Source organism: Carya illinoinensis, chromosome 7 (assembly GCF_018687715.1).
Source record: "Carya illinoinensis cultivar Pawnee chromosome 7, C.illinoinensisPawnee_v1, whole genome shotgun sequence".
Classification (NCBI taxonomy): Eukaryota; Viridiplantae; Streptophyta; class Magnoliopsida; order Fagales; family Juglandaceae; genus Carya; species Carya illinoinensis.
Genome location: NC_056758.1, coordinates 42,766,617 through 42,791,664, shown reverse-complemented (window position 1 = coordinate 42,791,664; position 25,048 = coordinate 42,766,617). Strand labels below are relative to the sequence as shown.

Genomic DNA, 25,048 nt, shown 5'->3' with positions numbered 1-25,048 from the left:
ATGCATGTAGACATCCTCCTCCAAGTCACTGTGTAAGAAGGCATTCTGTATATCAAGCTGATGGAGAGGCCAGTTTCGGGTGACAGCAAGGGACAGAAGGAGCCTTATTGTGACGGATTTAACAACTGGGCTAAAGGTCTCTGAGTAATCAAGACCAGGCTGCTGATGAAACCCCTTAGCTACAAGACGAGCTTTCCGTGGCTCGATGGTGTCATCAGCCTTCCTTTTAGTCTTGAGAACCCACTTAGACCCGAGAATATTGATGTGAGGAGAGGGCGGTACCAACTCCCACGTTTTGGTCTGAAGAAGGGTGTGAAACTCTATGGCCATTGCATCGCGCCATTCAGAGTATTTGGCAGCTTCGGTATAATAGGTGGGTTCTTCTGGAATGGATGAAGATGCGGAAATAGTGAAGGAGGCAGATTTGGGTTTCGGCCAAGGGATGGTACCGTCGGAACGAACAAGAGGACGATGTGTGTTGGTCTTGGATCTTGTGATGATGCCGTGAGGAGGAGAAAGAGAAGGAGGGAAGGGTTCAGATGATGCCGTGGGTTGCTGATTGGTGGGGTTAGAAGAGAAGATCACAGAAGAGGAAGAAGTAGGTAGGCTGTCCGCTGGAGAAGAAGATAGGGAAGTAGAGAAAGGTGCAGATGCCGTGGGTTGTGGAGAGGTGAGGTTAGAAGATGAGATCGCAGAAGAGGAAGAAGCAGGGGAGCTGTCCGCTGGAGAAGAAGAGTGGATGGATCGGGTAGGAGGGAAGGTATGATGGGCTGGGTTATGTGAAAGATTGATGGGCTGTAAGGGAATGGTAGTGGGCCGAATAGGTGTAGAGAAGGTAGGCTGGGTAGATGAACTTTGTGAGGAATTAAAAGGCCTTCAGTGAGGGGAGTGGGCTTAGAGGTATGTGGCTGAGTGGAAAGGCCAGATTTAGAGGAGGATGGCTGAGAATCAAACGGGAATTTTGTTTCATCAAATCTAATGTCCCGAGAAATATATACACGACCAAAGGGAACATGTAAACAGTTGTAGGATTTGTGATCAGGTGTATATCCAACAAAGACACATTGGTGGGAACGTAGATCCATTTTATGCTTGTTGTAAGGCCTTAAATTAGGCCAGCAAGCTCACCCGAAAACCCTTAAAAAGGAATAATCTGGTATTTGATTGAACAAAGCCTGAAATGGAAAGATATTGTTTAAGAGAGGAGTAGGCATTCGGTTAATGAGAAATGTGGCAGTTTGGAATGCCTCAGCCCAGTACATAGAGGGCATGGAAGAATGGGCAAGAAGTGAAAGTCCCGTCTCGACAATATGTCGATGACGTCGCTCGACACTCCCATTTTGAGGATGAGAATAGGGGCAGGAAATTCGATGGGAAATGCCGAATTGTTTAAGAATCGTGTTGAGGGGACCAAACTCTCCCCCCCAATCAGATTGAATGGAGATAAAATTAGAAGAAAATGTATTATTGACGTAACGTAAGAATGCAAGAAAAATGGAAAGAACATCAGACTTAGCATGTAATGGAAAGAGCCATATATATTTAGTGAAATCATCTACAATAGAGAGATAATATCTGAAACTCTTGGTGGACAGCACATGCGCTGGTCCCCATACATCTAGAAAAAGAAGTTGAAAAGGAAAGGAGGAACGAGAAGGAGAGGGGGGATGGGGAAGAACATGAGACTTGGCTTGTAAACATGCAGAACAAACAAACGATGACATAGTAGTAGAAATAGGTAAATGAAAATTCCGAATGGTGAGTGAGGTAACACGGGGGTTGGGATGACCCAAACGGTAGTGCCAAATCTGAGTGGAAGTTCGTTCTCCTATGAGTGCATGAGAGGAAGTGGAGAGGCCATGTTTGAGAGGTAGAGATGGTGGTGGTTGAGCTGCTGCATCAGCTTGAAGAACATATAGCCTATCCTTAACATGGCCTTGAAGAAGTACCTGCTTGGTACATAGATCCTTCACAAAAAAACCAGAAGAGTGAAACTCAAAAGACACAGCATTATCATGACAAAATTGTCTAACAGAGAGCAGATTACGAGTGATTAAAGGCACATGTAATAAATTTTTGAGAAAAATTGACGAGAAGAGAAAGAAAGCTTAGCCATGCCAGTGTTTTGAATGGGAAGAATAGAGCCATCACCAATGCTCACTTGATCCGACCCAGTGTAAGGAGTAGAGTTGAGGTTCAAATTTGCAAAGTCAGAGGTAAAGTGGTTTGTAGCAGCGGTATCAGGAAACCAGTCAGAAACAGAAGGTGGAACAGAGGGAAAAGTAGTGTAGTTGGCGTGAAGGGTGGGAGGAGGAGGGGTTTGATAAGCATGATCAAACCGAGAATAACAAGACATGGCAGAGTGACCAGATTTATGACAAAGCTGACATGTTGGGCGTTGAGGAGAATGAGAGGGGAAAAAATTAGAGTGAAGAGTGGGAAAACCACGACCTCGACCTCGGCCTCGCCGACCACGACCACGGCCTCTGTTGGAAGGAGATGCAGAGAAGGAATGAGTGACTGTGGGATTAGCAGAAATCGGACTGGCAGAGAGAAGGGAGTGGGTTTGATGAGCCAGCCGTGACTCATGATTGAGGAGATAACTGAAAACTTGAGCAGGAGAAAGTGGGTCAGGGCGAGTGGTAATGGAGGTGACAATGGATTCATAGTCCGAACCTAGACCAGCTAAGAGGTAGATGATAAATTCGGAAGGGGAAAGAGGGCGCCCAGCAGCACTAAGAGAGGAAGAAAGTGCTGTAGCTTTGTGAAAATATTCGGAAATAGACTCAGAGCCTTTCTTCAAGGTAGCCAACTGGAACTGGGTTTGCATAATATGGGCAGAAGATTGTGCCGAAAAGAGAGAAGAAAGAGTATTCCAAACTTCACTCGAAGTTTTGCACTCAAGAACCTGAGCAAGAACAGTGTAGGTCAAGCAAGAGTTTATGGCCGAAAGAACAAGTTGATCTTGAAGAACCCATTCCGTGTAAGCTAAGTTGGGTTGTCCGTCCACAGTGGGTGGAGGGGAGGGAATCGTGCCATCAATGTTGCCAAAGAGGCGATGGACTTTAAGAAAGGGTAGGATTTGAGCTTTCCAAAGAAGAAAATTATCAATATTGAGCTTAACAGTAACAAAATTTGAAGTGTGGTTGGGGATGGTGGTGGGAGTGGTATGTTTATTGGGAGCCATTGCAGGTCAGGAATTTGGATGTGAGTCCTATTCTAGGCTTGTGATACCATGATGAAATAAAGAGGAAGCACCGAATGTGCTCGACAGAATGTCAGAGAGAATAAGGACTTTTCAGAAATGTGAATAATATTGTTCTTCCTCAATACAATGATACTCGTATAAACGAGCTATTTATAACCAACAGTACATACGTAAATCATAACAACCAAATACAAGATTAAATCTCCACTGTACACCTCATCATCTTTCTGTTATGCAAACAATTCCAGAATATTCCAAGAGTGAGAGTTTGTTATTTCTGTCCAGAGGGTGCTTGGTGTGTTGGCATGGTGCGGTTACAGCCTTGTTGTAATTCTGAAGATTTTGATGCTTCAATAAAAAGAGAGACCAACTCATACAAATCTGCCCAAACTTACATTTGTTGGTCCCAGTAAAATTACTGATAAACATAAAGAAGAGGAAATTTCACTCATTATTTTTTTCTTTGTGGGGCGGGGGGAGGGGCAGGGTGTGGGGGCAGGGATGAAATGATTTTGCAATTGATCTCCCAAATATATTAGTATTTGGCAAAGCAATGAAAACTGAAAGAAATCCTTGCTACCAAATTCCCCTATGAATGCAAATGAGATTAAGAATTGAAATCATCACATTATGCCATAAACTTAATGACCAAATATGCATCACCAGATCACTATTTCCAATTTAAGCCACGGTTTGCAACATAATTTATAAAAGCAAACCTCTTGTAGTCAAAAGAGTAAATCAATTTCAAATATATTTTTTTTCAACAAAAACACAAGTGAACAAGATTACTCCTTCGTTCACTGAAAAGGGCCTTCCATTTAGTACTGAACCAAACCTGTCCCTCATCAAAAGCATGAGAGCGCAAAGATATGATCCAGGAAACATCATATGAACAGCAGGGTTTCTTCCCAATGGATCTATCCTATTGTATCACAGATACAAAAGCAAAAATCTATTCTAAACAACATCCCAATACTCCGGATAAGGAATGGAAAATGAATACAAAAAGGCCCCAACAAATCTCCCTGTTCGCTGCATCTCAAAAATCGCTCGCAGAACATGCAAACACAAACACCGAAATATTCCATAAAGTACCAAGAAATCATAAAACACTTCGAAATTGGAAAGACCCAAGTGGTGATCGAGATCAAGAACCTAGCGCCCTTTGTTTGGACGCACAGAAAGCTAAAGAAAAGAAAAGAAAAAGAATCTCAAATCTTATATTTATTGATATCTCATCGCAAAAATTTCCAAATGAATTCAACTGGACCAATCAGAAACCGTCTCAGCCGTGACAAGAAATTTTATACTCTTGTGCGTCAATATAATCACAATTACAAAGCATCTCAACTTCTGACAAATTTTGTTTAACTTGTTTTAATTTGTTTCCCCTTTCTCAGTAATTTTTCTCAGCAAGCAAACATTCAAAAGTTAATAAGCCTCTGTTGCCTCGCTTAATAACTTTTGAAGTCATAATATATTTTGAAGTCCTATCTTTTCCTCTCCCCCCGTTTCCTCAGCAACCAAAGAGGCCTAGAGTTATTTTGATGGAAAAATTAGAAAAGATAGAAGGAACGAAAAGAAAAAGAAGAGAAAACTCACCCCATGCATGAGAGAAGATGAGAGAGCCAAGGTGGAACGTATCTGCAGAGTTGCATTTATGAACGTCCAGGAAGAGATCTCTCCAAGAAAATCCTATGTCCAGGAAGGATTGTTGTTACAGTCCTGCATATTCAATTACGAAGTAGAAACACCACTCAGAACTCAAAAATAACGAAATCAGAAGGGGAAAAAAAAAAAAAAAAAACAGAGAGAGGGAGAGAGGGAGAGAGAGATCAAGATATAGCCTTGTTTAGTTCCCGAAAAGAAAAAGAAGAAATTTCATCACCTTTCCTCGAAATCTCATTACAAGTAAATAAAAAGGGGGAAAAAAAGGGCTTTGCTCAGACCTGAAACATGGCATGTTTAGATTGCGTCTTACGGGTTCCTGGACACGATGAAACAATTGGCCCTCTGGTATGGCGAGTAATTCTACCAAAGGGCTCCCCCTATTCTTTATTCTTTTATCCTTTATTCTTTATTCATCTGTTAATTTATATTTTTCTTCGATTTCTCAGCAGTAATGCAGACCAACGAGTGGAAAACAAGGGAAGGTTCGGTGAAAGGGGAAGAAGGTCACTATTCGTTGGATATAAGAAACGAAACAGATGGGTAGACAACCAAATAGAAAAGCATTTTGGTTCCATATTTTGTTTGTACGTTACAACAAATTAATGCTGTCATTCGTTGTGTTTTACGGGTTTGTTGGGGCGTTCACACGGGATGATGTTTACATCCAATCCGTCTTGCTTCCCCCATATTTGGCACTGGGAAAAAATGGATAATTCAAAGCAAAAGTTGAAACTTTTTTTGTTGCAAAAATGAAAAAGCCAGCAGTAATTTCTGGTGGAAAAGTGTTATTATTCATTTCTTTTGCACTAAGTTTTTCGACCAAAGGATAGTGACCGTTGCAGAGACGTTCTCACTTATAAAGATAATTAGTAATTACTCTTCCGTTATAATAATAATCTTTATGAATCCATATATATACGCATTGACAATATAATAGAAACAGTACCATAAAATGACTTTTACGGTTTTATATAAGCGAACGATGTTGCATGTCCTTTTCGTGGGTTCTTTCACTCATAATTCAGAATAATTATTGTCACAGACTAAATTATTGGAAGTAAAAAAGTAAGACGGGTGCAATAAATTATTAGTACATGTTGTCTTCCAATAAATTTTATGTTGGCGGGCCCAAATGAAAAATAAATAAAACAAAAAAGTAAGAGGATAAGAAAAACGACTATTGGGGGGGGGGGGGGGGGGGACAACGTATTCGTTGCAGCAGTTGTAACTACAGAAAACCGAAGTAGCCATCGGTTTTTCATCTTAACAAAACCCCATTGGTTGCTTTCACACATTGACTGCTAGCTTTGATAGTTTGAAAGGTAGATAATGTCGTTTTTCCACGTGTAGTTGTTATCGCGTATAGTTTTTAATTTTTTTAACATTAGTTTAGTTTTGATTTAGAGGTGTTCTATTATTACATAAAAATAATACTACAAATTAATATAGTTAATGTGATACATTAAATTTAATTTATAATAAAAATAATTTTATAATTTAATAAATCATATTAATTTATGAGATTATTTTTATATAATTACTTTATAACGGAAATATTTTATTTAAATGTGGTTAAAAAACTTTTCCTATAATGCAAAGGAAAACACTATTTTGTCTTCCCAATGTAACTGTTCTATTTGACAGCTCATCATTTTTTTTACTTAATAATTAAAAAAATGATTTTTAGTATATGGATATATTTTTTTTATTTTTTAAAAATATTTCAATATATTAAAAATGTGAAAAGAAAATAAACTAAAAATTAAAATTTTCAAAATGTGCTAGCGGTCAAATAGAGTTGTGTTATTCAAGCGGCAGAATAGCACCGCTCGTAATGCCAATAAACAATTAATTTCTCCAATACAGTTGGACCCCAAAGGGTAGCAGAATGCATCTATGATGAATACACATAATTCATATAGAAGAATATATAGGATCAATGCATCTATAAAATAAAACCACGAAATTCAAATAATAAATTACATCCCTTTTATTCTTATGTTCCATTAATATTTAATTATTTGCAACCCTTCAAACCGAGGACAGCATTTAATCATGGGTACGTAAATGCCCACCAGTTGAACTTTATGACAAGTAATAAGATTAACGCTAAAGAAATCATGAGAATTACATGTGGCAGCTGGTCTGTTATTACTGATCTGGGTGGGCACTGGGCATGCCGGCCCCTAGCTAGGTGGTGAGGATTGGAGGAAGGAATTCAGACTTGGTACCCAGAACACGAGCCTTGGTGTCAGGGAAGAACTCAAACTCTTGCAATGTGGTAATCTCTCCACTATTGGTAACCTGGACCGGGTAGGGTAGTAGGTTACCTTCCATATCTCCATCGAATTTCTCCTTTGTGTATGCTTTCCAGTTTATTTGGGCCTGATCCTTCACCTTTTCGATGCATGACATGTTTTCTGGATTCAGATAAAACTTGTGAAACCCACCAAGATGCTCATGCCACAATGCCTTTCTGAATGCGTGGATCTGCCCATTGGCAAGTACGTCCGAGGTTAAATGATTTGGTTGGAATGCCCCCATTGCAATCTCGGAGTCCCTTGCTCCATCCATTGACCTCTGGTTGATGTTGGCAGATCCAATGATTATGTACTCATCGTCAACTATAAATTAAACAAAATTTGTCAATCAAACATGATAACAAAGCATAATGAAAGATTGAAAGAGATCAGGCAAGTCATTTACTTACCTATCATCATTTTTGCATGAACATATATCATGAAGCGACGAGCCTCCTGAGCTTTACCATAATCACTGTTAGGTTCTGGTTTCTCTGGAGGTACATACTCTCCAGGTTTCCTTTTCTCCCGATTCCCAAGGCAGAAGAAATTCAGATAGTTTTGGGGTTTGGCATCACTTCCTTTTCTTTGAAGGGCTTCAGAGATATCAGTATACATCATTTCCATAGTCCTCCTTTGCCAATCTAATATTGCTTGAACAGAAGCACTCTCAGGTATACCTTCGGGCCACATGGGGATCACAATGTAGACAGCAAATTCCTCCCCCGCTTCAATCTTACTCACAATCTTTAGTGAGAGCTCCTTTGGTATTAGATGCAAAGCGCCAATGTCCTCAACCTTGATGTCCTTTGATCTCCATCCGAATGAGCTTCCTAGGAAATATTGGTTCTCGATATAGATGAATTTCTTGGCTCGACGAATAGCATTGATGTATGCATCTTGAATGCTCCTATCAATGACGCTATCCTTCCCACTAACAAGGCCAGCTGCAGATGCAACCTCAGGATTTTCAGGAAAATCGGAAACGGCCCCACCATCAATGGATCGAAAGATTTGAACATTCCACGTCTCAGAGTCGGTTGTTAATGTAACTGGTGATGGGTTCGTCTCAATTCCATAGATCTTGATTGGTGGAATTGGGAACTTGTCCCCTACCTGTTTTATCCACCTCTGCTCAAAATTATTTAGAACATCCCAAGCAACAGGCCCTTCCAGTTGGCAATGAATGTCATGCCAGGGCTCCCTTGGACCACCTTTCTTGATTGAAGCCCCTGGAAAATTCGGTTGATGGAAATCATCATAGTGGATTGTGCTCAAGGTACTAAATAAAGGATGTGCTCCTGTATCATATCTTCCATCACAAAGATCAATACCACCAATGAAACTCGCAATCCTCCGCTTTTGTGATCCTCCACCAGACACTTCCTTATCAACAACTACAATCTTCTGGTGGTGAGTAAACATGTTAGAAGTTTCGAAACCCTGAACTATGCTCTTCCCATCGTCAGGGTTACGAGGGCATAAAAAACAATTCACTCTCGTGTTTTGAAAGTATTCCTCAGTTTCTTGGTCGTGAGTTGCCATCAAACCATCCTTCTTTAGTTCCTCAACAGACGTTCTGTCATCCCAAACAAGCATGAGAACCAGGACACCTTCATCGGCCTTTTTCTTAAGCAGCTCCCCCAATGTCAAGTTGCCTTCTTGCTTTGGCCTCTTTGGGTCCCTTATCAAGGTTATCTTAGTATATACAGACCATCCAGCTATATAAATTATGTGTCTTGCATTCTGGATTGCGTCAAATATGTCTTCCCAGCATCTCTGAGGCATATAATTTTTTCCTTCAATGGTTGTTATGGGGAAATCTGCTGAGACATGGGCATCTTGGTATAGGGAAACTTTGCAACCCTGTCTTTGCTTGAAGAATGTGTGAGGAACTCCCCCAAAGTTGGGAGTTCTGATTCCCTTAGACCAATGAATGTCTTCATTAACATTAAAAAACTGCAACTTAACACGGATTTTAGAACTTCTCGGATTCTGGTTTTCATGATCCATGATGTCCACCCATCTTTCAACCTGTGACCCTTTTATAACATCTCCAACTGGTACATAAGCTCTTCCAATTAGTGTTGCACCAACAAGGTTATCATCTTTGACGGTGAATACAATATTGGAGACACGATGGGCACAATATATTGTGAAGGACTCGACCCATTGGGGGTTGTTGGGTTGATCTTCTATCATTCTAGTTCGCCCAACTCGTGCCTTATCTAAATCAATTGTTGCATAGAGTTTGGATCCATCAATCTCTACAGTCTGCATGGTTAGATCCAAAATGAAGAACATCGTGGATAATAAAATTAATAATATATATATATATATATATATAAACTATTTTATCAGTCCAGCAGAGGATAACAGTAATTTACCTTTGATGACCCGCACATCAGCCATCTCAAAAACTGTTGTGTAGACGGAGTTGCCAATTTTCAAGAAAAATTAAATGCAGAGGGTAAGAAAGTATACTGGAAAACGCACTGAAAATGGTATAATTGGCATTGGCATATCAAAATGATACGAGACAGCATAACGCAAACAGAGAAATTCGGTTTGACTAAAAAGATGATGAATATTAACTTATAATTTTAAAATCTAACATAGACTACATAGTAATATATCAATTTACGAGTTTATTTTTAATTTATAAATAAATAATTTCTCTAATTGATAATAAACCTTGAAATGATAAGGTGGCATACAGTATACTTACGAAATAAGAGAGAAACAATAATGACATTTTTTTAGCGTTAATTACTTCTTATCATAGTTTTAAAGCGTAGAGGGCAGCTTAGAATAAAAATTATTTTAAAAATGTATGAAAATTATGATAAGAGAAGTTTATATAGAGATTTTACAAAGTCTATAAACTAGTGCGATTTAATGCAGAGAAGTGCTATAGACACAAAATAATGAAAAATTCTACGCATCATCTTTACATACCACACATCTCACTTTTTTGTCTCTAACTAAATATGTTATATATGGATGATGAGTAAACGAATTTAATTAATTTAATAAGAATAAAACAATAAAAAAATAAAAAATAAAATAAAATAATGTGGTATATGATGTGTAGAAATAGTGAATAGCAAAACTTCAAAACAATTATATGAAGGTAAATTGACAAAGTAATGTAGTTTCATGTGATTGATCAGTTATATCTACTTTATAATAAGAGTAATTTTATAATTTACATCACTTTATAGATTTATTTTTTGTTTAATTTTTTGTAATTAAAATATTTTTCTTTAATACGATATGCTATATATATTTCATAAAAATATATATAAATTTTTTTGTAAGATCTCTATCTATGTCATTAAAAAACCAAAAGCTTTGCTTTTAACGAGCAAGATCAAGATGCCCCACGTCAAAAGATGAACACTGCTTGCTTGATTCTCACGTTTAATCCAAGTTTGGAACAGAGGAAAAAAGTATGGGTCCTTTGCGGCGTTACGGATAATTCAGTTTTGGGTCCAATTCAAATGTGTGTTTATGTCAATAGGTAGAGCCTGGGGAGGTATGTTGGTTTTTAAACATGTAATGATTAAAATATTTGATGTAAAGTAAAAAATAATGTGAATTATTACTATTGTTTCTGTATTGATTCTGTAATCTAGATTTAAATGAAAATGTATCATGGTAACTTGAACTAATGTATGCCTCTTAGGAATAGGAGTCTTAAGTGTTTGCCAACCAAACAAAAGGTTGTGTCTTTTGGTGAGTTATAAACGTTTTTAATGTATTCTCTAATATTTAAAAAGTTGTGACTTCTCAAAAATATTCCTTCATTTTAGTTGTGATTTTTTACAAGTGCCATTTCATTTTCTATAAATAGGGAACCTCACCCACAAATTCATTAACTCTAAATTCTCTACAAAAATTAGAGAAATACTTCATGTTCTTTCTTTGGGCTTTGGTTCTTTTATATTGGGTTCAAAGATTTCCTTTTGTGTGCACTGACGAGGAGATTAATGGGAACCGATGTTGTTGTATCTTGGGAGTAGATTGTCAAGAAACTTAGTACATGTTTAAATTTGGAGGCTACAGAATCTACTCTAAAGAAAGTGTCCATCACAACGTTTCTTAACACCGGGTTCTCTCTTTCTAATTTGTTCTTGTTATTTTACACATTCTCTAGTTTAAAAAGCGTTTCAAAATATTTACTAACAAAGTATCTATTAGGGTTGTAAGTCGGTCGGTCCGGAGCGAACTGGATCAAATTAATTGGGATTAGTCGGTCTTGGTCTAAGAAATTTCAAATTTCTAGTTTTGATTCGGTCCTAGAATGGGATTTTTTCGAATCGGACCCACCAAATAAGAAAATATAAATTTTTAATTTTTAAATATATTTAATATATATTATTAATTTTAACAATATAAAATTTTAAATATATAATTACAAATTAATATTCTATTAATTAACTAATGTATATTATAAATTAACTTATTACCAAGTTACCATTAACTAATTATTAACATCTACATCCATGATCTAATTAAAATTATCAGATTTTTTTTTTGTAAAATACCTACATTGTAAGAAAATATAAAGCAATTATAAATATTATTGTAAATTGTAATTAACTAATACATGATATCAATTAACTAATCTATCATCAATTCATCATTAATTAATTACTAATATTTATATTTATGGTCTAATTAAATAACTACCAGTAACTATCAACATTATAAATATAATTATAGCAAAATATTTTTTTAATAAATTAGTTACATAATTTCTATTAATAATTTATTTAATTTTAATTTAATAATTTTAAAAAAATTATTAATTAATTTAAAAAAATAAAAAATAATTGAAACGGACTGAACCGATAACTACTAGTCTGACCCGTTCCCTATGAAGATTCGATCCGTCAAAAAGGATAGACAAAAAATTATCACTCTGGACCGGACCAATTTACTCCTAGCATCCGTATTTCTTTCTTTTCTTGATTCCAAAACCTTCCTTTCATCTGTTTCTCTACTTAATTACAGGTCATCACTATGACGTCATTCTCATGACTGTGTTCGATACTAAGGGCGAACTAGTGGTCTGTTGTTTAGTTCTTAGAAAAATTCAATTCTGAAAAGTAGAAGTTTGCAAAAAACTTGTAGCGGTAAAGCTATTTTTATAGATTTTTATGGATAAAAAATGTTAGTTAATTGATAATTTATATTAAACTTGCATTTATATTTATAAGTTACCATTTTCTACCGTCAAAGTCACTTTTATGGGTCAAAAATAGTGGTTAGTTGACAACCTATATCAAACTTATATTCACATTTTACAAGCCGTCATCTTTCAGTTCCTTTAACTCCTATAAATACATGTTTTTATTCTTAAAAACCTATCCTATTTTGAAAGAAAAATATAGAGAAATAGAGAGAGTTTTAGAGAGAAAATTAGTGAGGTTTCTTTTAAATATTGTCTTTCTTTTTATAAGAAAGAGTGTATTTTTCTCTTTTTATAAGAGAATGGTATTGTCAATTGTGCTCTCTTTATTTTAGAGAGAAATTCTTGTAATCCTTTTGTTATAGTGAAATTCTTTTATAATTGGAATTCCTTATTATTATTTTATTCTTTCTCATTTCTATTTCAGTTGTAATTGTATGCTCCGTGCCACGACATCTTACTAAAAATAAAATCTATTATTTTTATAAAAAATATATTTATAATCATAAATTATGTAATTATCATGTAATTACTTTAACACTATTAAAATCGAAACATTTGCTCATAGATAGATTTTTTTTTTTTTTTTTTATCGAGATTTGAAAAATAATGCTTTTTTATATAAAAAATTCTAGACAGAACGAAATGCACGAGCCACCACATTAACATATACGAATCATGATCATTAAATTTATTTTGTGTAATTTTTTATGTCTGTAACGGTTCTTTTATACAACTTTACATGAATTTTCCTGTAACACTACTGTTTTTATATATTAATATAGAAATTTTCCGGCCGTATCAACTTACATTAAAAAAATATATATATATCAATACTTTAATATATTATGTGAATATAATGAATTTGACAATAATTTATGCGCTACACACCAAGCGATTATAAATATCTAAAAAGTACAAGCGCCTTTTAAAACTATTAAAATAAAAATAGAACGACATTAAATAATAAAGGAAAAAGCCAACACCTATAAAATCATGTAAAAAGTTAATTAATACGATTCTTTGCAAGGTAAATACACTCGTAATTAATTGGATGATGTGAGCATGCAGACGTGTACGTACGTATTTAACATAATGTACGACCTACGTACGTACCTTTGCCCAGCATCCTTGCTGTGGCTGTTGGGGCGTCCTTTGAAGTTCGTATACGGTAGCCGAAAGTGTCCCATGTAGCAACTGGCCTTCCATTAATATATAAATACTGTACGTATGTGTATTATTGTAGGCGTACCTGTACGTATGTCTGTACCAAAAAATTCATATCAAATTTTGTAATAACAGTCCATATAAAAATATAGATAATATTATATATAATTGTGGAGCGTATAAATATCATACAATAATTTTAAAAAAGAATAAGATTTATTATTAATTTTTTTTCATATATCTCATATATCTACTCATTTTTAAAAAGAGATTATATGGTATTTATGCACTCCATTACTACAATATCATTTCTCTAAAAAATAATATAACTACCAGCATGCATGTACGCACGCACATACTAATTATATATATATATATATATATATTAATGTAGATAATATCATTAAGATCATATCGTATAGAGAATTACAAAAACAGGATGAGGTAGGAAAGCGAAAGAAAGTACGTGGTGTGCAGGCGGGCGGGCAGTAACGTTAGGGGATAACTTGATTGTGTTGATGATGAGGTAGCACATGCTGGGGTCGGAGTGCATATGGATGGATCTATATATAGAGACGTACGTACACTCTTAAATTATATCTCACGAAAAGAATTTTTAATAAAATTTACTTTTTAATAAATTATATTAAATTGATAAATATATATTAATATATAATTATACTTAAAATTAAATTTTTTCATATTTATATATACATATAATATATAAGAATCATGTTCTCGCCTTTGCTTCAAGGAATTGCTTGGGATTTATAATATTATATATATATATATGTATATTTATATCATATTTATGTATGTATAATTAATGAATGCATAGGTCGGGGCATCCAAGGCAGGAATAAGGACACCTTAGTTTCCACGGAAACCGGACTTCTACCCTGCTCACACGGAATCTGCAGCTTCGAGACATTGTTTTTCACTGCTTTCCATCTCATTTCATTTAATTTTAATATTTAAATACTATTCAAATACCGGCAATACTACTTTTATAGAGAAAGCCCCCGAAACACTCACCAAATAGGCAAAATTTTTTTATTTTTTTAATCTCTTTTTAGTTTTTTTTAAACATTTATTAAAATTCATTAAATATTTTAAAAAAATAAAATTCACCAATTCATTAAAAAATATTTACTTAAATGTTAAGTAAAAATAAAAATAAACAATAAAAAATAAAAACCTACAATTGGTGGTCACCACCTTCTGTGGGAGAAGCAATTCCATTCAAATGCAAATACTTTTCAGTTTCTCTTTTATGCTTTTTTATCTAATCATTATTAATCATAAGAACTTTTCAAATTTCTATATAAAATACAAAAAATAATTCAACATTTTCAAGTCTTAAAATGATAATTATATTCTAATAATATTTTAATTTTATAATATTTTTATTCAAAATTTTCTACCTCATTTCCCAAAATTCAATAAATTTTTTAATTCAAACTATTTTATTATATAAATTATTTCACTACTATTTTCAGATTTATCATCTTATTTGACTATCCAAACGAGGTCTACTAACCTCAAGTTTATATATATATATAATTTGCATACTTCATTAAGGATTATTCGCATATTTCAAAATAATAATAATAATAACAATCTAATTATTTGTCTAAATTTATATTGCTTACTCTCCAGTCAAGTAGTACTGCATCCCCATATGAATAAAATAATGGTATTAATTGAAAATATACATATTTTTTAAAGTATTTGTTGTCATAATTTTATTATTATTATTATTATTATTATTATTATTATTATTATTATTATTTTTGTAAAAGTTGATTTATTTATTTATTCTCTACATGAAAAATCTTTTAGTGTGTAAAATGGTCTGATTGGCCAGAAACATGAATAATATGCGATAAATTATGCAACACAACCTTAATTAATTTAGAGCTTATGGGTGGGATATGGTCCGGTCCTTCAAATGGGTTCTTCAAATGAAAAATTTGGGTAAGAAACCCCACAACCCTTGTATAAAAATAAAAAATAAAAAATTAGAGCTTATATATACGTATACCTAGTCATTTTAAGATGTCTTTGAATCGCAGATTCTTAAGAAAAAAAAAAACATGAAATGCATTATTTCCACATGATGGAATGTTACGAACCCAATTAAGGGGCGGGGCATCCTTAATTTATAAGTTTTTAACAGTTGATTGTAAATTAAATTACCAACTCAATTATGCGTACTGTCTGACCATGAATTTCCAAATGGCAAATACCTTGGATGCAGTGTTTTAAAGACAAAATCATTCAAGTATTATGTCGATACAATATAGATATATATATATATATATAGAGAGAGAGAGAGAGAGAGAGAGAGAGAGAGAGAGAGAGAGAGAGAGAGAGAGGTAATCAGATTGATGCTAAGGGCATGCATATATATTGGCGCAGAAGAATTACAAAGGGCATGCATATATATATGATTACTTATATACACGGACCGCTACGTACTTTGATGGGCATTTATGCATGCCAATAATTAAGTGGTGAGGATTGGAGGAAGGTAATCAGATTGAGCACCCATCACACTAGCATTGGTGTCAGGGAAGAGTTCGAACCCAGGCAAGGGCAGTATTTTAGTCTCTCCCATATCATTAATAGAAAGTTGGATGGGGTATGGTAGCAAGTGACCTTCCATATAATCATCGAATGTCTCTTTCACGTATAAATTCCAATATTTCTGAGCAAGATCATTCACCAGCGTGATACATGACTCGCTTTCTGGATGTCGAAAGGACTCCTCTTGAAATCCTCCAAGGTGCTCAATCCACAATGCATTCCTGAATTCGTGGATTTGCCCCCCAGCTGGGTCTGTGGAGGCTAAATGATGTGGTTGGAATGCCCCCATTGCAATCTCAGAGTCTCTTCCTCCATCCATTGACCTCTGGTTGATGTTGGCAGATCCAATGATTATGTATTCATCATCAACTACAAGTTAAACATGATTATTTTGTCGGTCAAACGTGATAATATTGAAGCATTAGGACAAATTAATTAAAAGAGATGAGGAAAATTAGTCATTTACTTACCTATCATCATTTTTGCATGGACATATATCATGAAGCGACGAGCCTCTTGAGCTCTACTATAATCTGTGTTAGGTTCTGGTCTCTCTGGAGGTATATACTCATCCGCTTTCACTGTCTCCCGATTCCCAAGGCAATAGAAATTTAGATACTTCCGAGGGTCTTCATCAAGTCCCTTTTTTTCCAGGGCTTTAGTGATGTCAGAATACATCATTTCCATAGTCCTTCTCTGCCAATCCAATATTGCTTGAACAGAAGCACTCTCAGGTATACCTTCTGGCCACATTGGGATCACAATATAGACAGCAAATCTCTGCCTTGCTTCAATCTTACTAACAATCTTTAGTGAGAGCTCCTTTGGAATTAGGTGCAAGGCACCAATGTCCTCCACCTTGATGTTATTTGCAGGGCTCCAGCCGAACGAGCTTCCTAAAAAATACTGGTTCTCAATGTAGATGAAGTTTTTGGCTCGCCGAATGGCATTGATATATGCATCTTGAATGCTTCGATCAATGATGTTATCTTTCCCACTAACAAGCCCTACTTCATATGCATCATCAGGTTTTTCAGGAAAACCGAAAACGTCCCCACCATCAATGGATCGAAAGATTTGAACATTCCATGTTTCATTATCATTTGGTGAGGTAACTGGTACTGATGGATGGATTAAGATTTCATCAAGTTGGTTTGGTTTAATTAGGAACTTGTCCCCAACCTGCTTTTTCCATCTTTGCTCAAAATTGTACAAGACATCCCAAGCAACAGGCCCCTCTAGTTGGCAATGAATGTCATGCCAAGGCTCCCTTGGACCACCTTTCTTGATTGAAGCATTTGCAAAATTTGGTTGATGAAAGTCATCATGGTGAATTGTCTTCAAAGTTTTGAATAAAGGATGTTCTGCTGTATCATATCTCCCGTCACAGAGATCAATACCTCCGATGAAACTCACAATCCTCCGCTTTTGTGATCCTCCATCAGGCACATCCCTATCAACAACTATTGCCTTCTGATGGTGAGTAAACATGGTAGAAATTTCAAAACCTTGAACTATACTTCTTCGATTGTCAGGATTACGAGGGCACAAAAAGCAGTGCACCTTCGTGTTTCGAAAGTATTCTTCAATTTCTTGGTCGTGAGTCGCCATCAAACCATCCTTCTTTACTTCCTCAACAGAAGTTCTGTCATCCCAGACAAGCATGAGAACCATGACACCTTCATCAGCCTTCTTCTTAAGAAGATCCCCTAATGTGAGGTTGCTGTCTTGCCTTGGCTCCCTAGGATACCTTATCAAGGTTATCCCAGTATACACAGACCATCCAGCTATGTAAATTAGGTGTCTTGCATTGGTGAATGCGTCAAAGATGTCCTCCCAACATCCTCGAGGCTTAAAACGATCTCCTATGGATGCCAAAAGCTTAGGCATAACGTCTAAGACATGGGCATCTTGGTATAAAGTAACTTTGCAACCTTGTCTTTGCCTGAAGAATGTGTGAGGCACTCCCTCAAAGTCGGGAGTTAAGATTTGCGGAGACCAATCTTGGGCAACATTTAAAAATTGAAGCCTGACGTGGATTCTAGAATGTATAGGGTTGTGGTCTTCATCTAGTATTTCAACCCATCTATCAACCATAAATCCCCTCATGACATCCCCAACTGGCACATAAGCCCTACCAATTAATGTTGCCCCAATAGGGTTATTTTCTTTGACAGTGAATATGATATACGAGATACGATGGGCACAGTATATGTTGAAGGACTCGAACCACTTGGGGTGAGAGGCTTGATTTTCTACCATTCTGGTCCGCCCAACCCTTGCCTTTTCTAAATCAACTGTTGCATAGAGTGCGGATCCAGCAATCTGCAATATAGTGTTTAATTTTGATTTGTCAGAAAAATATTTAACATTAACAAATGGTACTGATAATTAATGAATGAGGTTGATATTAGTGTACAAAAAAATAACAAAAAAAGAGTTTGTGGGTTGGTTGCAAAGGAAAAACAATTTACCAGCCTGCCGCCTAGCACTAGTCTCTTGAGTTGGGCCATACACCTTTTCCCGGACTGTTGCGTGGCCGCAGTTCCCAGATTTCAAGAAAAGAAAATGCACAAGGGTTAGAAAGAGTTCTGGAAAACACGTACAGATAATGGTGGGTGGGTATCAAAAACTTACTGAATTTGATCTGAAGATCAAGATGTTCAGAACGATATATGTATATACATATATGTATACACACACGCACACAAATATATGTAAATTATTATTGATATAAACAATCAGGGGCTTCAAAGGATCAATCCCTTTTCTTCTAATTATAGAATGCAGTGGATCATGATAAAGAAGAACATTTCATATTATAGTTGCTTAAAATTAAGGATTGCTTAAAATTAAGGAGTAACTTGAAAGGATTATCGACACACGTTGTTTCCTCAGGTACGTTGCTAGGAAAGGAAGAAGTACTATATATTTATAGTACTTTTACAAGTGATGATATATATATATATATATATATAATATGATCCTCTTTATATCGATGTTAGAATTCATCATGTATTTCCTATAATTATATAAATAGGTGAACAAATATGTTATTCATTATGAGAAAATTGTTTATTTGTGACAAGTTATTTTTTACTAAAACAATTATTTTTTATCAAAATGAGTTTATTAATTCACGTCACAAATAGTCATTCTTGTACCTAATAACTCGTTATATATATGGTCTCTTTTCTTGTAGTGATTTCTCTTGGGTTCATCCCCTACAAAGTCAGTCGTGATATCTCGATCATATATGACAATGTCTTAATTAATTACTAGCTAGTGTGCTGCTAGTTGTTACATACATGGCCGATCCATCATATTCTTACTTACTATATATCCTGATCTAGATCTCTCTAATTAATACATGTCATGATCGATTCCTTCATTTGATAACTAAAGCATCTAACATGCAACTCAACTGAGACGTACGTACGTACAAATATTAGAAATAAATCGAAAACAAAACCTTAATATATAAATATACTAATCAAATCCCAAATTAAAGAGATCAATTACTGAAATTAATTAAGGCCAAATCATATAAAAATCATATATAATTTATATATAAAAAGGTACGTACCTTTCGGAGGACGTTGCAGCCAAGGCCATAGTTTATCCTATCAACTTCGTAAATGGTTGTCAGAAGTGTCCCGTGGAGCAACGCTTGAGCCATTGATATCCCAGCTGGTGCTCGTAATAAATTTTCCTAGCCAGATAGGAAATGCATGCGGTGCAAGAAAAGGGATTAGGATCTAAAGAAAGGCATGCAGCGCTAGCTAGATCACCTCATGTATAAAGGAAAATAAAATACGATGGTAGTACGTAGCTGCTTCAGGGACGTTATATATTAAGGTGGCATGCAGCATGGGGTGCATCATGTCCTTGTATCTAGAAATATATATATATATATATATAGAGAGAGAGAGAGAGAGAGAGAGAGAGAGAGAGAGAGAGAGAGAGAGAGAGAGAGAGAGAGAGAGAGAGAGAGAGAGAGAGAGAGAGAGAGAGAGAGAATAGAATGGAGTTTAATTTGGATAAAGGAAGAGGGATTATATATTATCTATGTACAGAGAAGTCAAGCAAGAATCAGTTCCCACCTTTGCTTCCATCCAATTCTTGCTTAATGCTTATATTACTTGCTCTCGAGGGAGTACCGTTTTAAAAGGTAACGTACCTTGGTTGCCTCCGAATCGCAACTACTCTCATGCCCATTATTATTAATTATTACTTACTATACAATGAAGTACATGTACATATATAGTAAATTCTTTATTATTTATATTATTATATATTATTAATAATAAATTACCAATTATATATATAGCAAGTCCACATGATAATGTAGTCATGATGATCTCTAACCCATATTGTACTACGTACGCTACAATTAAGCCCAATATTAATGAAATTATGTTCCCATTTTTTTCTTCTTGGCCGGTCCCTAACTCATTTGCATCGCCATTGCATGATGCCAAGCTGCTTACTTCCTGTAAACATCAGACCTTGAACAAAAGTTGCTTAATTCCAGTCGTCTGCCGACGGAGATCAATTAATAGTGCTGCACGAAAAAAAGTCATACAATTCGGCTCACCGGTAGGAATTTAGGCCGTATAGAAAAAGGTCCAAATGTTAGGAGCTAGCCATTGGGTCCTACGTACATGAAAATGTAACCAGTCCTCTGCATCCTTTGGGTCTTCCCTTCTAACCAATTAACTCAATCCTTACTTTCTGGTCTGGAAAGTGAAAGCGGGCAGCAGAAAAGAAAATAACAACAAGAGTCGCTCAATTTAGTATAGGATTCATACTACAAGAAATCAATGCATTGAGTGTTAATTATTTGTATGACCATTGACATCCACCACCCAATTCACGTTTGTATTAATTAAGACAGGAGAAATGTTTTAGCCACAAAATGATCTCACATAAATAAATTCAAAAGTTGACGTGGTTTAATATGGTATAATATTAGATTGTAAAATTATTTTTATTATAAAGTAAATCCAACATATTGTAAGAAACTATATTAATTAATTTATAAATTTATTTTTATTGAATCTTTTTATAACCATAGAACTTCTCTTAATACCTAATTAAGTTCGTCATGGGTCATGGCCAAAACTATCGCAGGGCACTTAATTTTATCCTATTATAGCATGCTTAAAAAAATTCATGATTATCTAATTTAGTAATTTTAACTATATATTATTATATTATATAACAGATGAAAGAATGATGATCTCTTCGGTACCGTATGTAATAATTAGTTAAAAGGTGAAAATGGTTGAGAGAACTATCCGAAAACTTATTTGTTCACTTTAACAAACAATATTTCATTTCATCTTATTTAATTATTATAATTTTTTTAAATTTCTACATAAAATAAAATAAAAAATTTAATTTTATTAAATTTCAATACAAAAATAATATTAAAATAATAAATTTTAATAATCTTTTATTCAACTTTTAATTTTAATCTCAACTTATCTTAAATGAAAAACAAACAAAAATTTTCATCCAATGAATTCAAACTTAGCACGTGACAGTTCGAGGTTTGAGAAATAGACTAGAGACAAGGGAATGTTGATTAGGGTGGAATGGGCAGTTTGAGTTAGCTAGGCTCATTTGTTTTTACAATTATTTTCATTTTATTTTATTTCACTTCATTTTATCTTATTTAATAATTATAATTTTTTAAAATTTTCACATAAAATAAAATAAACAATTTAATTTTTTAAAATTTTAAAATAAAAATAATATTAAAAAAATATATTCTAATAATATTTTATTCAATTTTTAACTTTTATATCAATTCTTCTTCTTCCTTGTGCGAAACACCATCAAAACCGAAACCTTCAGGTTGATCGGGTTTTATGTGTTTGTTGGACTGTTTGCACCATGCTAGCTAGTGTCTCCTTTTTTTAGAAGGGACCAGGTACAAAATGGTGTCCTTCGGGTTGCTCATGTAGCCTCAACAGATCAATTTGCAGATGCACTCACTAAGCCTCTTCACCGTGTCCGTTTTATTGATCTTAAATCCAAGATTGGACTTCTATCTCGAGCTCCATCTTGAGGGGGCATGTCATAAGTCATCGGATTGTAATATTTGAATTCATTCAAATATTTTTACATTGTAACAGCCCCTTAGTTTTTTCTAGTTTGAATTTATTCAAAATATTTGTTCCTTAGAATTAGGAAGCAGTTTCAAACTGTTCTATATTTTAGGATTTCAAAACAAATGTTGTTATCCTGTATGTGTATTTAAATACTATAAAAATATATATGAAAAGTATGAGTGAATTCCTCAATCTGATAGGGAGGAGAATAACAATCAATAAACTTATTTCAGCATCTTCATTTAAGAAACTTGCATCTTTTAAAATAAAAGCTTTAATTTCAGTAAAAATATTAATAATATACTTTATTAATATAATTGATTATATATATATTTAAAATAAAATAAAATTTAAAATAATTGCTGCATTCCAATTAATTTCCACGCTCCTAACTTTTAATATTTTATTATATTTTTTGATATTTCATTCCAAAGAAAATCAATTAATCTCCAAATACCCATTGTTGACCTTCAGATGCGTACTCACTTAGCATGTGGATGCAAATTTATCAATATTAGCAATTTTAGATATTAGTAGAGATAAGTTTCTGTTTTTGTTGTTGTTTTTTTGGCTTCTTTGCTGGATCTGAAGGTTGTACTGCATTGTTCATTTATTTCCAGCTGTTAAGACCTATGGTTTATCACTTATCAGAGTTGTACAGATGGAAACTTTTAGCGCAGTACGTACACGCACATTTACTTCGACTTTCCCACCAATCCACCGACAGTTTACATAATTGGTCACACACATTTTTGGTTTAATCTCCTCCTCTTACTCATTTCTGATGATCTCTCGTACTTATGATCTCTGCAACCCTCTCTCTCTCTCTCTCTCTCTCTCTCTCTGACATAAGATGGTACATTCAAAGAAGTTTAGAGGAGTCAGGCAACGCCAGTGGGGCTCCTGGGTGTCAGAAATTCGCCATCCTTTACTGTAAGTTCACCCATTCCCATTAGCACAACGATCCTATATATTCACCATGTATATGCTCGCGTCATGGTTCTAAATTCTCGTTCTGATCTCTCTCCCACATCTTTGTTTTTCTTTCTTGTCTAGGAAGAGAAGGGTATGGCTGGGCACATTTGAGACGGCTGAGGCTGCGGCAAGGGCATACGACCAGGCAGCCATATTGATGAATGGCCAAAATGCCAAGACCAACTTTCCTACGGCAAATGGCCGCCACGAAGACGCAAAGGCTTGCGGTGACTCTCCCTTGTCTCCCAAGGCTCTTTCGGAGCTCCTTAGCACCAAGCTTCGCAAGTGTTGCAAAGACCAATATCCTTCCCTCACATGCCTAAGGCTTGATGCTGATAACTCTCACATTGGAGTGTGGCAAAAGCGCGCAGGGGCACGTTCAGCCTCAAATTGGGTGATGAGAATTGAGTTCGGGAAGAAGCAGACACAAACTGATCTGGAGGATGGCTTATCATCAGTATCACCGAGGGTCGAGATTCATGATGCTGGAAATGGAATGGATGAAGAGGATTGCATTGCAATGCAAATGATAGAAGAACTACTCAACTGGAATTGTCCTGCTCCAATTAATAATTTCCAAGAAGAAAAAGGGAATCTTCCTTCTCTCGGTACTTGGGAATAGCCATATTATATATTTGTGCCCTCTGCAATAATTTCTTCATTTACTGCAGTACTTTTAGTTTTCTTTTTCTTTTTTCTCAGTTTCCAATCACAGACTGCCTCCTCAGTTTACTTTGGAGACACTGAATTCAATACGTAGTGTTGTGGTTGGTGAGTGTGATTACTGCATAAAAAGATAAAGCACATGTGCAGCAACATTTAACCAATATCGTCAAGCGTTACAGTGAATTAATACTTTGTAAAAGGAAGGCCACGAAGCGTCAGTTTAAGGGTTGCAACTGTCAAAGTGCGATCACATGGTACGGTGTGATCATTCATTATTGTACCTATAATATTAATATATATATATATAGAAGTACTGATCGTAAAGGTGTGTATATATATATATATATTTTTTTTTGGCCCCCAACTTGTTAGTTATTTATTATTGATGCAAGTAGCCTTAAATGAGTGTGTTTCCTTTGTGAAACGGAACACTTGTAAACCCTATTGTATATAGAAGTTAATGGCAACACATGATTTGAGTTGCAAACTTAAAAGTAGCAAACTTCTGTCTCTTTTCCATATATATTTTAAGTCTCTTTGATATGTATCTCTGTGCTAATATATATGATATGTTGTTGAGTTAATATATTGTTGTAAATTAAATTACTAGTAAGTAATTCTTTTCTGCTTTATTTTGCAAGTTATTTAAAACTTGAGTAACTACAATTTTTAATATAATAAGATTAGGACTAAAGTTTATATATATATATATATAGATGCTATGATATTTATTTAAAATAAGATTATGAAAATGATTGTAAAAATGATTATATGTGTATCGTTTTCTTAAAAACTTACTATCTCTGCTGCCATTATTGCTTGCCTTAATACATAATTGATATCAAAAGTTGACTATATATTCATGAATTATCGGTGATCAAACACTTCAGAAAAGCATGCCCTAAATCATTTACACCGTAATTTTGGAACAGTATCCAGCGACTCTTCCTCTCACGGAGGAGAGTGGCCTTCCAACTCCAACGCCTAGTTTTACCGAAAAAAAGATCAGCAATATTTCGGTTTATCTCTCTGGCCTGGACACAACATGTTTGGTGGAAATTATAGGGATAAATCGTCCCAATATTGAAAGAATCCCCTGCCGTGCAATTGCATGTCTCCTTTATATATAGCCCATCGTACACAACTTTCCTTT

General features: G+C 34.9%; 3 protein-coding genes across 3 annotated transcripts; 1 reads left to right on the top strand and 2 right to left on the bottom strand.

The window, feature by feature from the left end:
* Nucleotides 1-6,801: 6,801 nt before the first annotated feature.
* Nucleotides 6,802-14,070, bottom strand: LOC122315596 (phospholipase D alpha 1-like). Its single transcript, XM_043131599.1, has 5 exons — nucleotides 14,013-14,070; nucleotides 13,496-13,643; nucleotides 9,570-9,602; nucleotides 7,593-9,456; nucleotides 6,802-7,506 (listed from the first exon to the last, which is right to left on the bottom strand). Exons 2-5 carry the CDS (start codon nucleotides 13,586-13,588, stop codon nucleotides 7,073-7,075), a joined length of 2,424 nt encoding a protein of 807 aa, XP_042987533.1. The 5' UTR covers nucleotides 13,589-13,643; nucleotides 14,013-14,070; the 3' UTR covers nucleotides 6,802-7,072.
* A 1,863-nt stretch (nucleotides 14,071-15,933) lies between these two features.
* Nucleotides 15,934-20,107, bottom strand: LOC122315595 (phospholipase D alpha 1-like). Its single transcript, XM_043131598.1, has 4 exons — nucleotides 19,722-20,107; nucleotides 18,610-18,663; nucleotides 16,606-18,460; nucleotides 15,934-16,504 (listed from the first exon to the last, which is right to left on the bottom strand). The coding sequence occupies exons 1-4, from the start codon at nucleotides 19,812-19,814 to the stop codon at nucleotides 16,056-16,058; spliced, it is 2,451 nt and encodes an 816-aa protein (XP_042987532.1). The 5' UTR covers nucleotides 19,815-20,107; the 3' UTR covers nucleotides 15,934-16,055.
* Nucleotides 20,108-22,900: 2,793 nt separating this feature from the next.
* LOC122315149 (ethylene-responsive transcription factor SHINE 2-like) lies at nucleotides 22,901-24,082 on the top strand. The gene is made up of 2 exons (XM_043130928.1): nucleotides 22,901-23,187; nucleotides 23,311-24,082. Exons 1-2 carry the CDS (start codon nucleotides 23,108-23,110, stop codon nucleotides 23,849-23,851), a joined length of 621 nt encoding a protein of 206 aa, XP_042986862.1. The 5' UTR covers nucleotides 22,901-23,107; the 3' UTR covers nucleotides 23,852-24,082.
* The last annotated feature ends 966 nt before the right edge of the window (nucleotides 24,083-25,048 follow it).

Bases quoted from the DNA above. Each gene is read 5' to 3' on its own strand.
- LOC122315596 (XM_043131599.1), bottom strand. From the start codon at position 13,588: ATGGAAGGCCAGTTGCTACATGGGACACTTTCGGCTACCGTATACGAA. The intron at 9,457-9,569 runs GTAAATTACTGT...CTAACCATGCAG, and splicing joins TGATGTGCGGGTCATCAAAG to ACTGTAGAGATTGATGGATC. The intron at 7,507-7,592 runs GTAAGTAAATGA...TTTAATTTATAG, and splicing joins TCATGCAAAAATGATGATAG to TTGACGATGAGTACATAATC.
- LOC122315595 (XM_043131598.1), bottom strand. From the start codon at position 19,814: ATGGCTCAAGCGTTGCTCCACGGGACACTTCTGACAACCATTTACGAA. The intron at 18,664-19,721 runs GTACGTACCTTT...GCCACGCAACAG, and splicing joins GCTGCAACGTCCTCCGAAAG to TCCGGGAAAAGGTGTATGGC. The intron at 16,505-16,605 runs GTAAGTAAATGA...TTTAACTTGTAG, and splicing joins CCATGCAAAAATGATGATAG to TTGATGATGAATACATAATC.
- LOC122315149 (XM_043130928.1), top strand. From the start codon at position 23,108: ATGGTACATTCAAAGAAGTTTAGAGGAGTCAGGCAACGCCAGTGGGGC. The intron at 23,188-23,310 runs GTAAGTTCACCC...TTTCTTGTCTAG, and splicing joins GAAATTCGCCATCCTTTACT to GAAGAGAAGGGTATGGCTGG.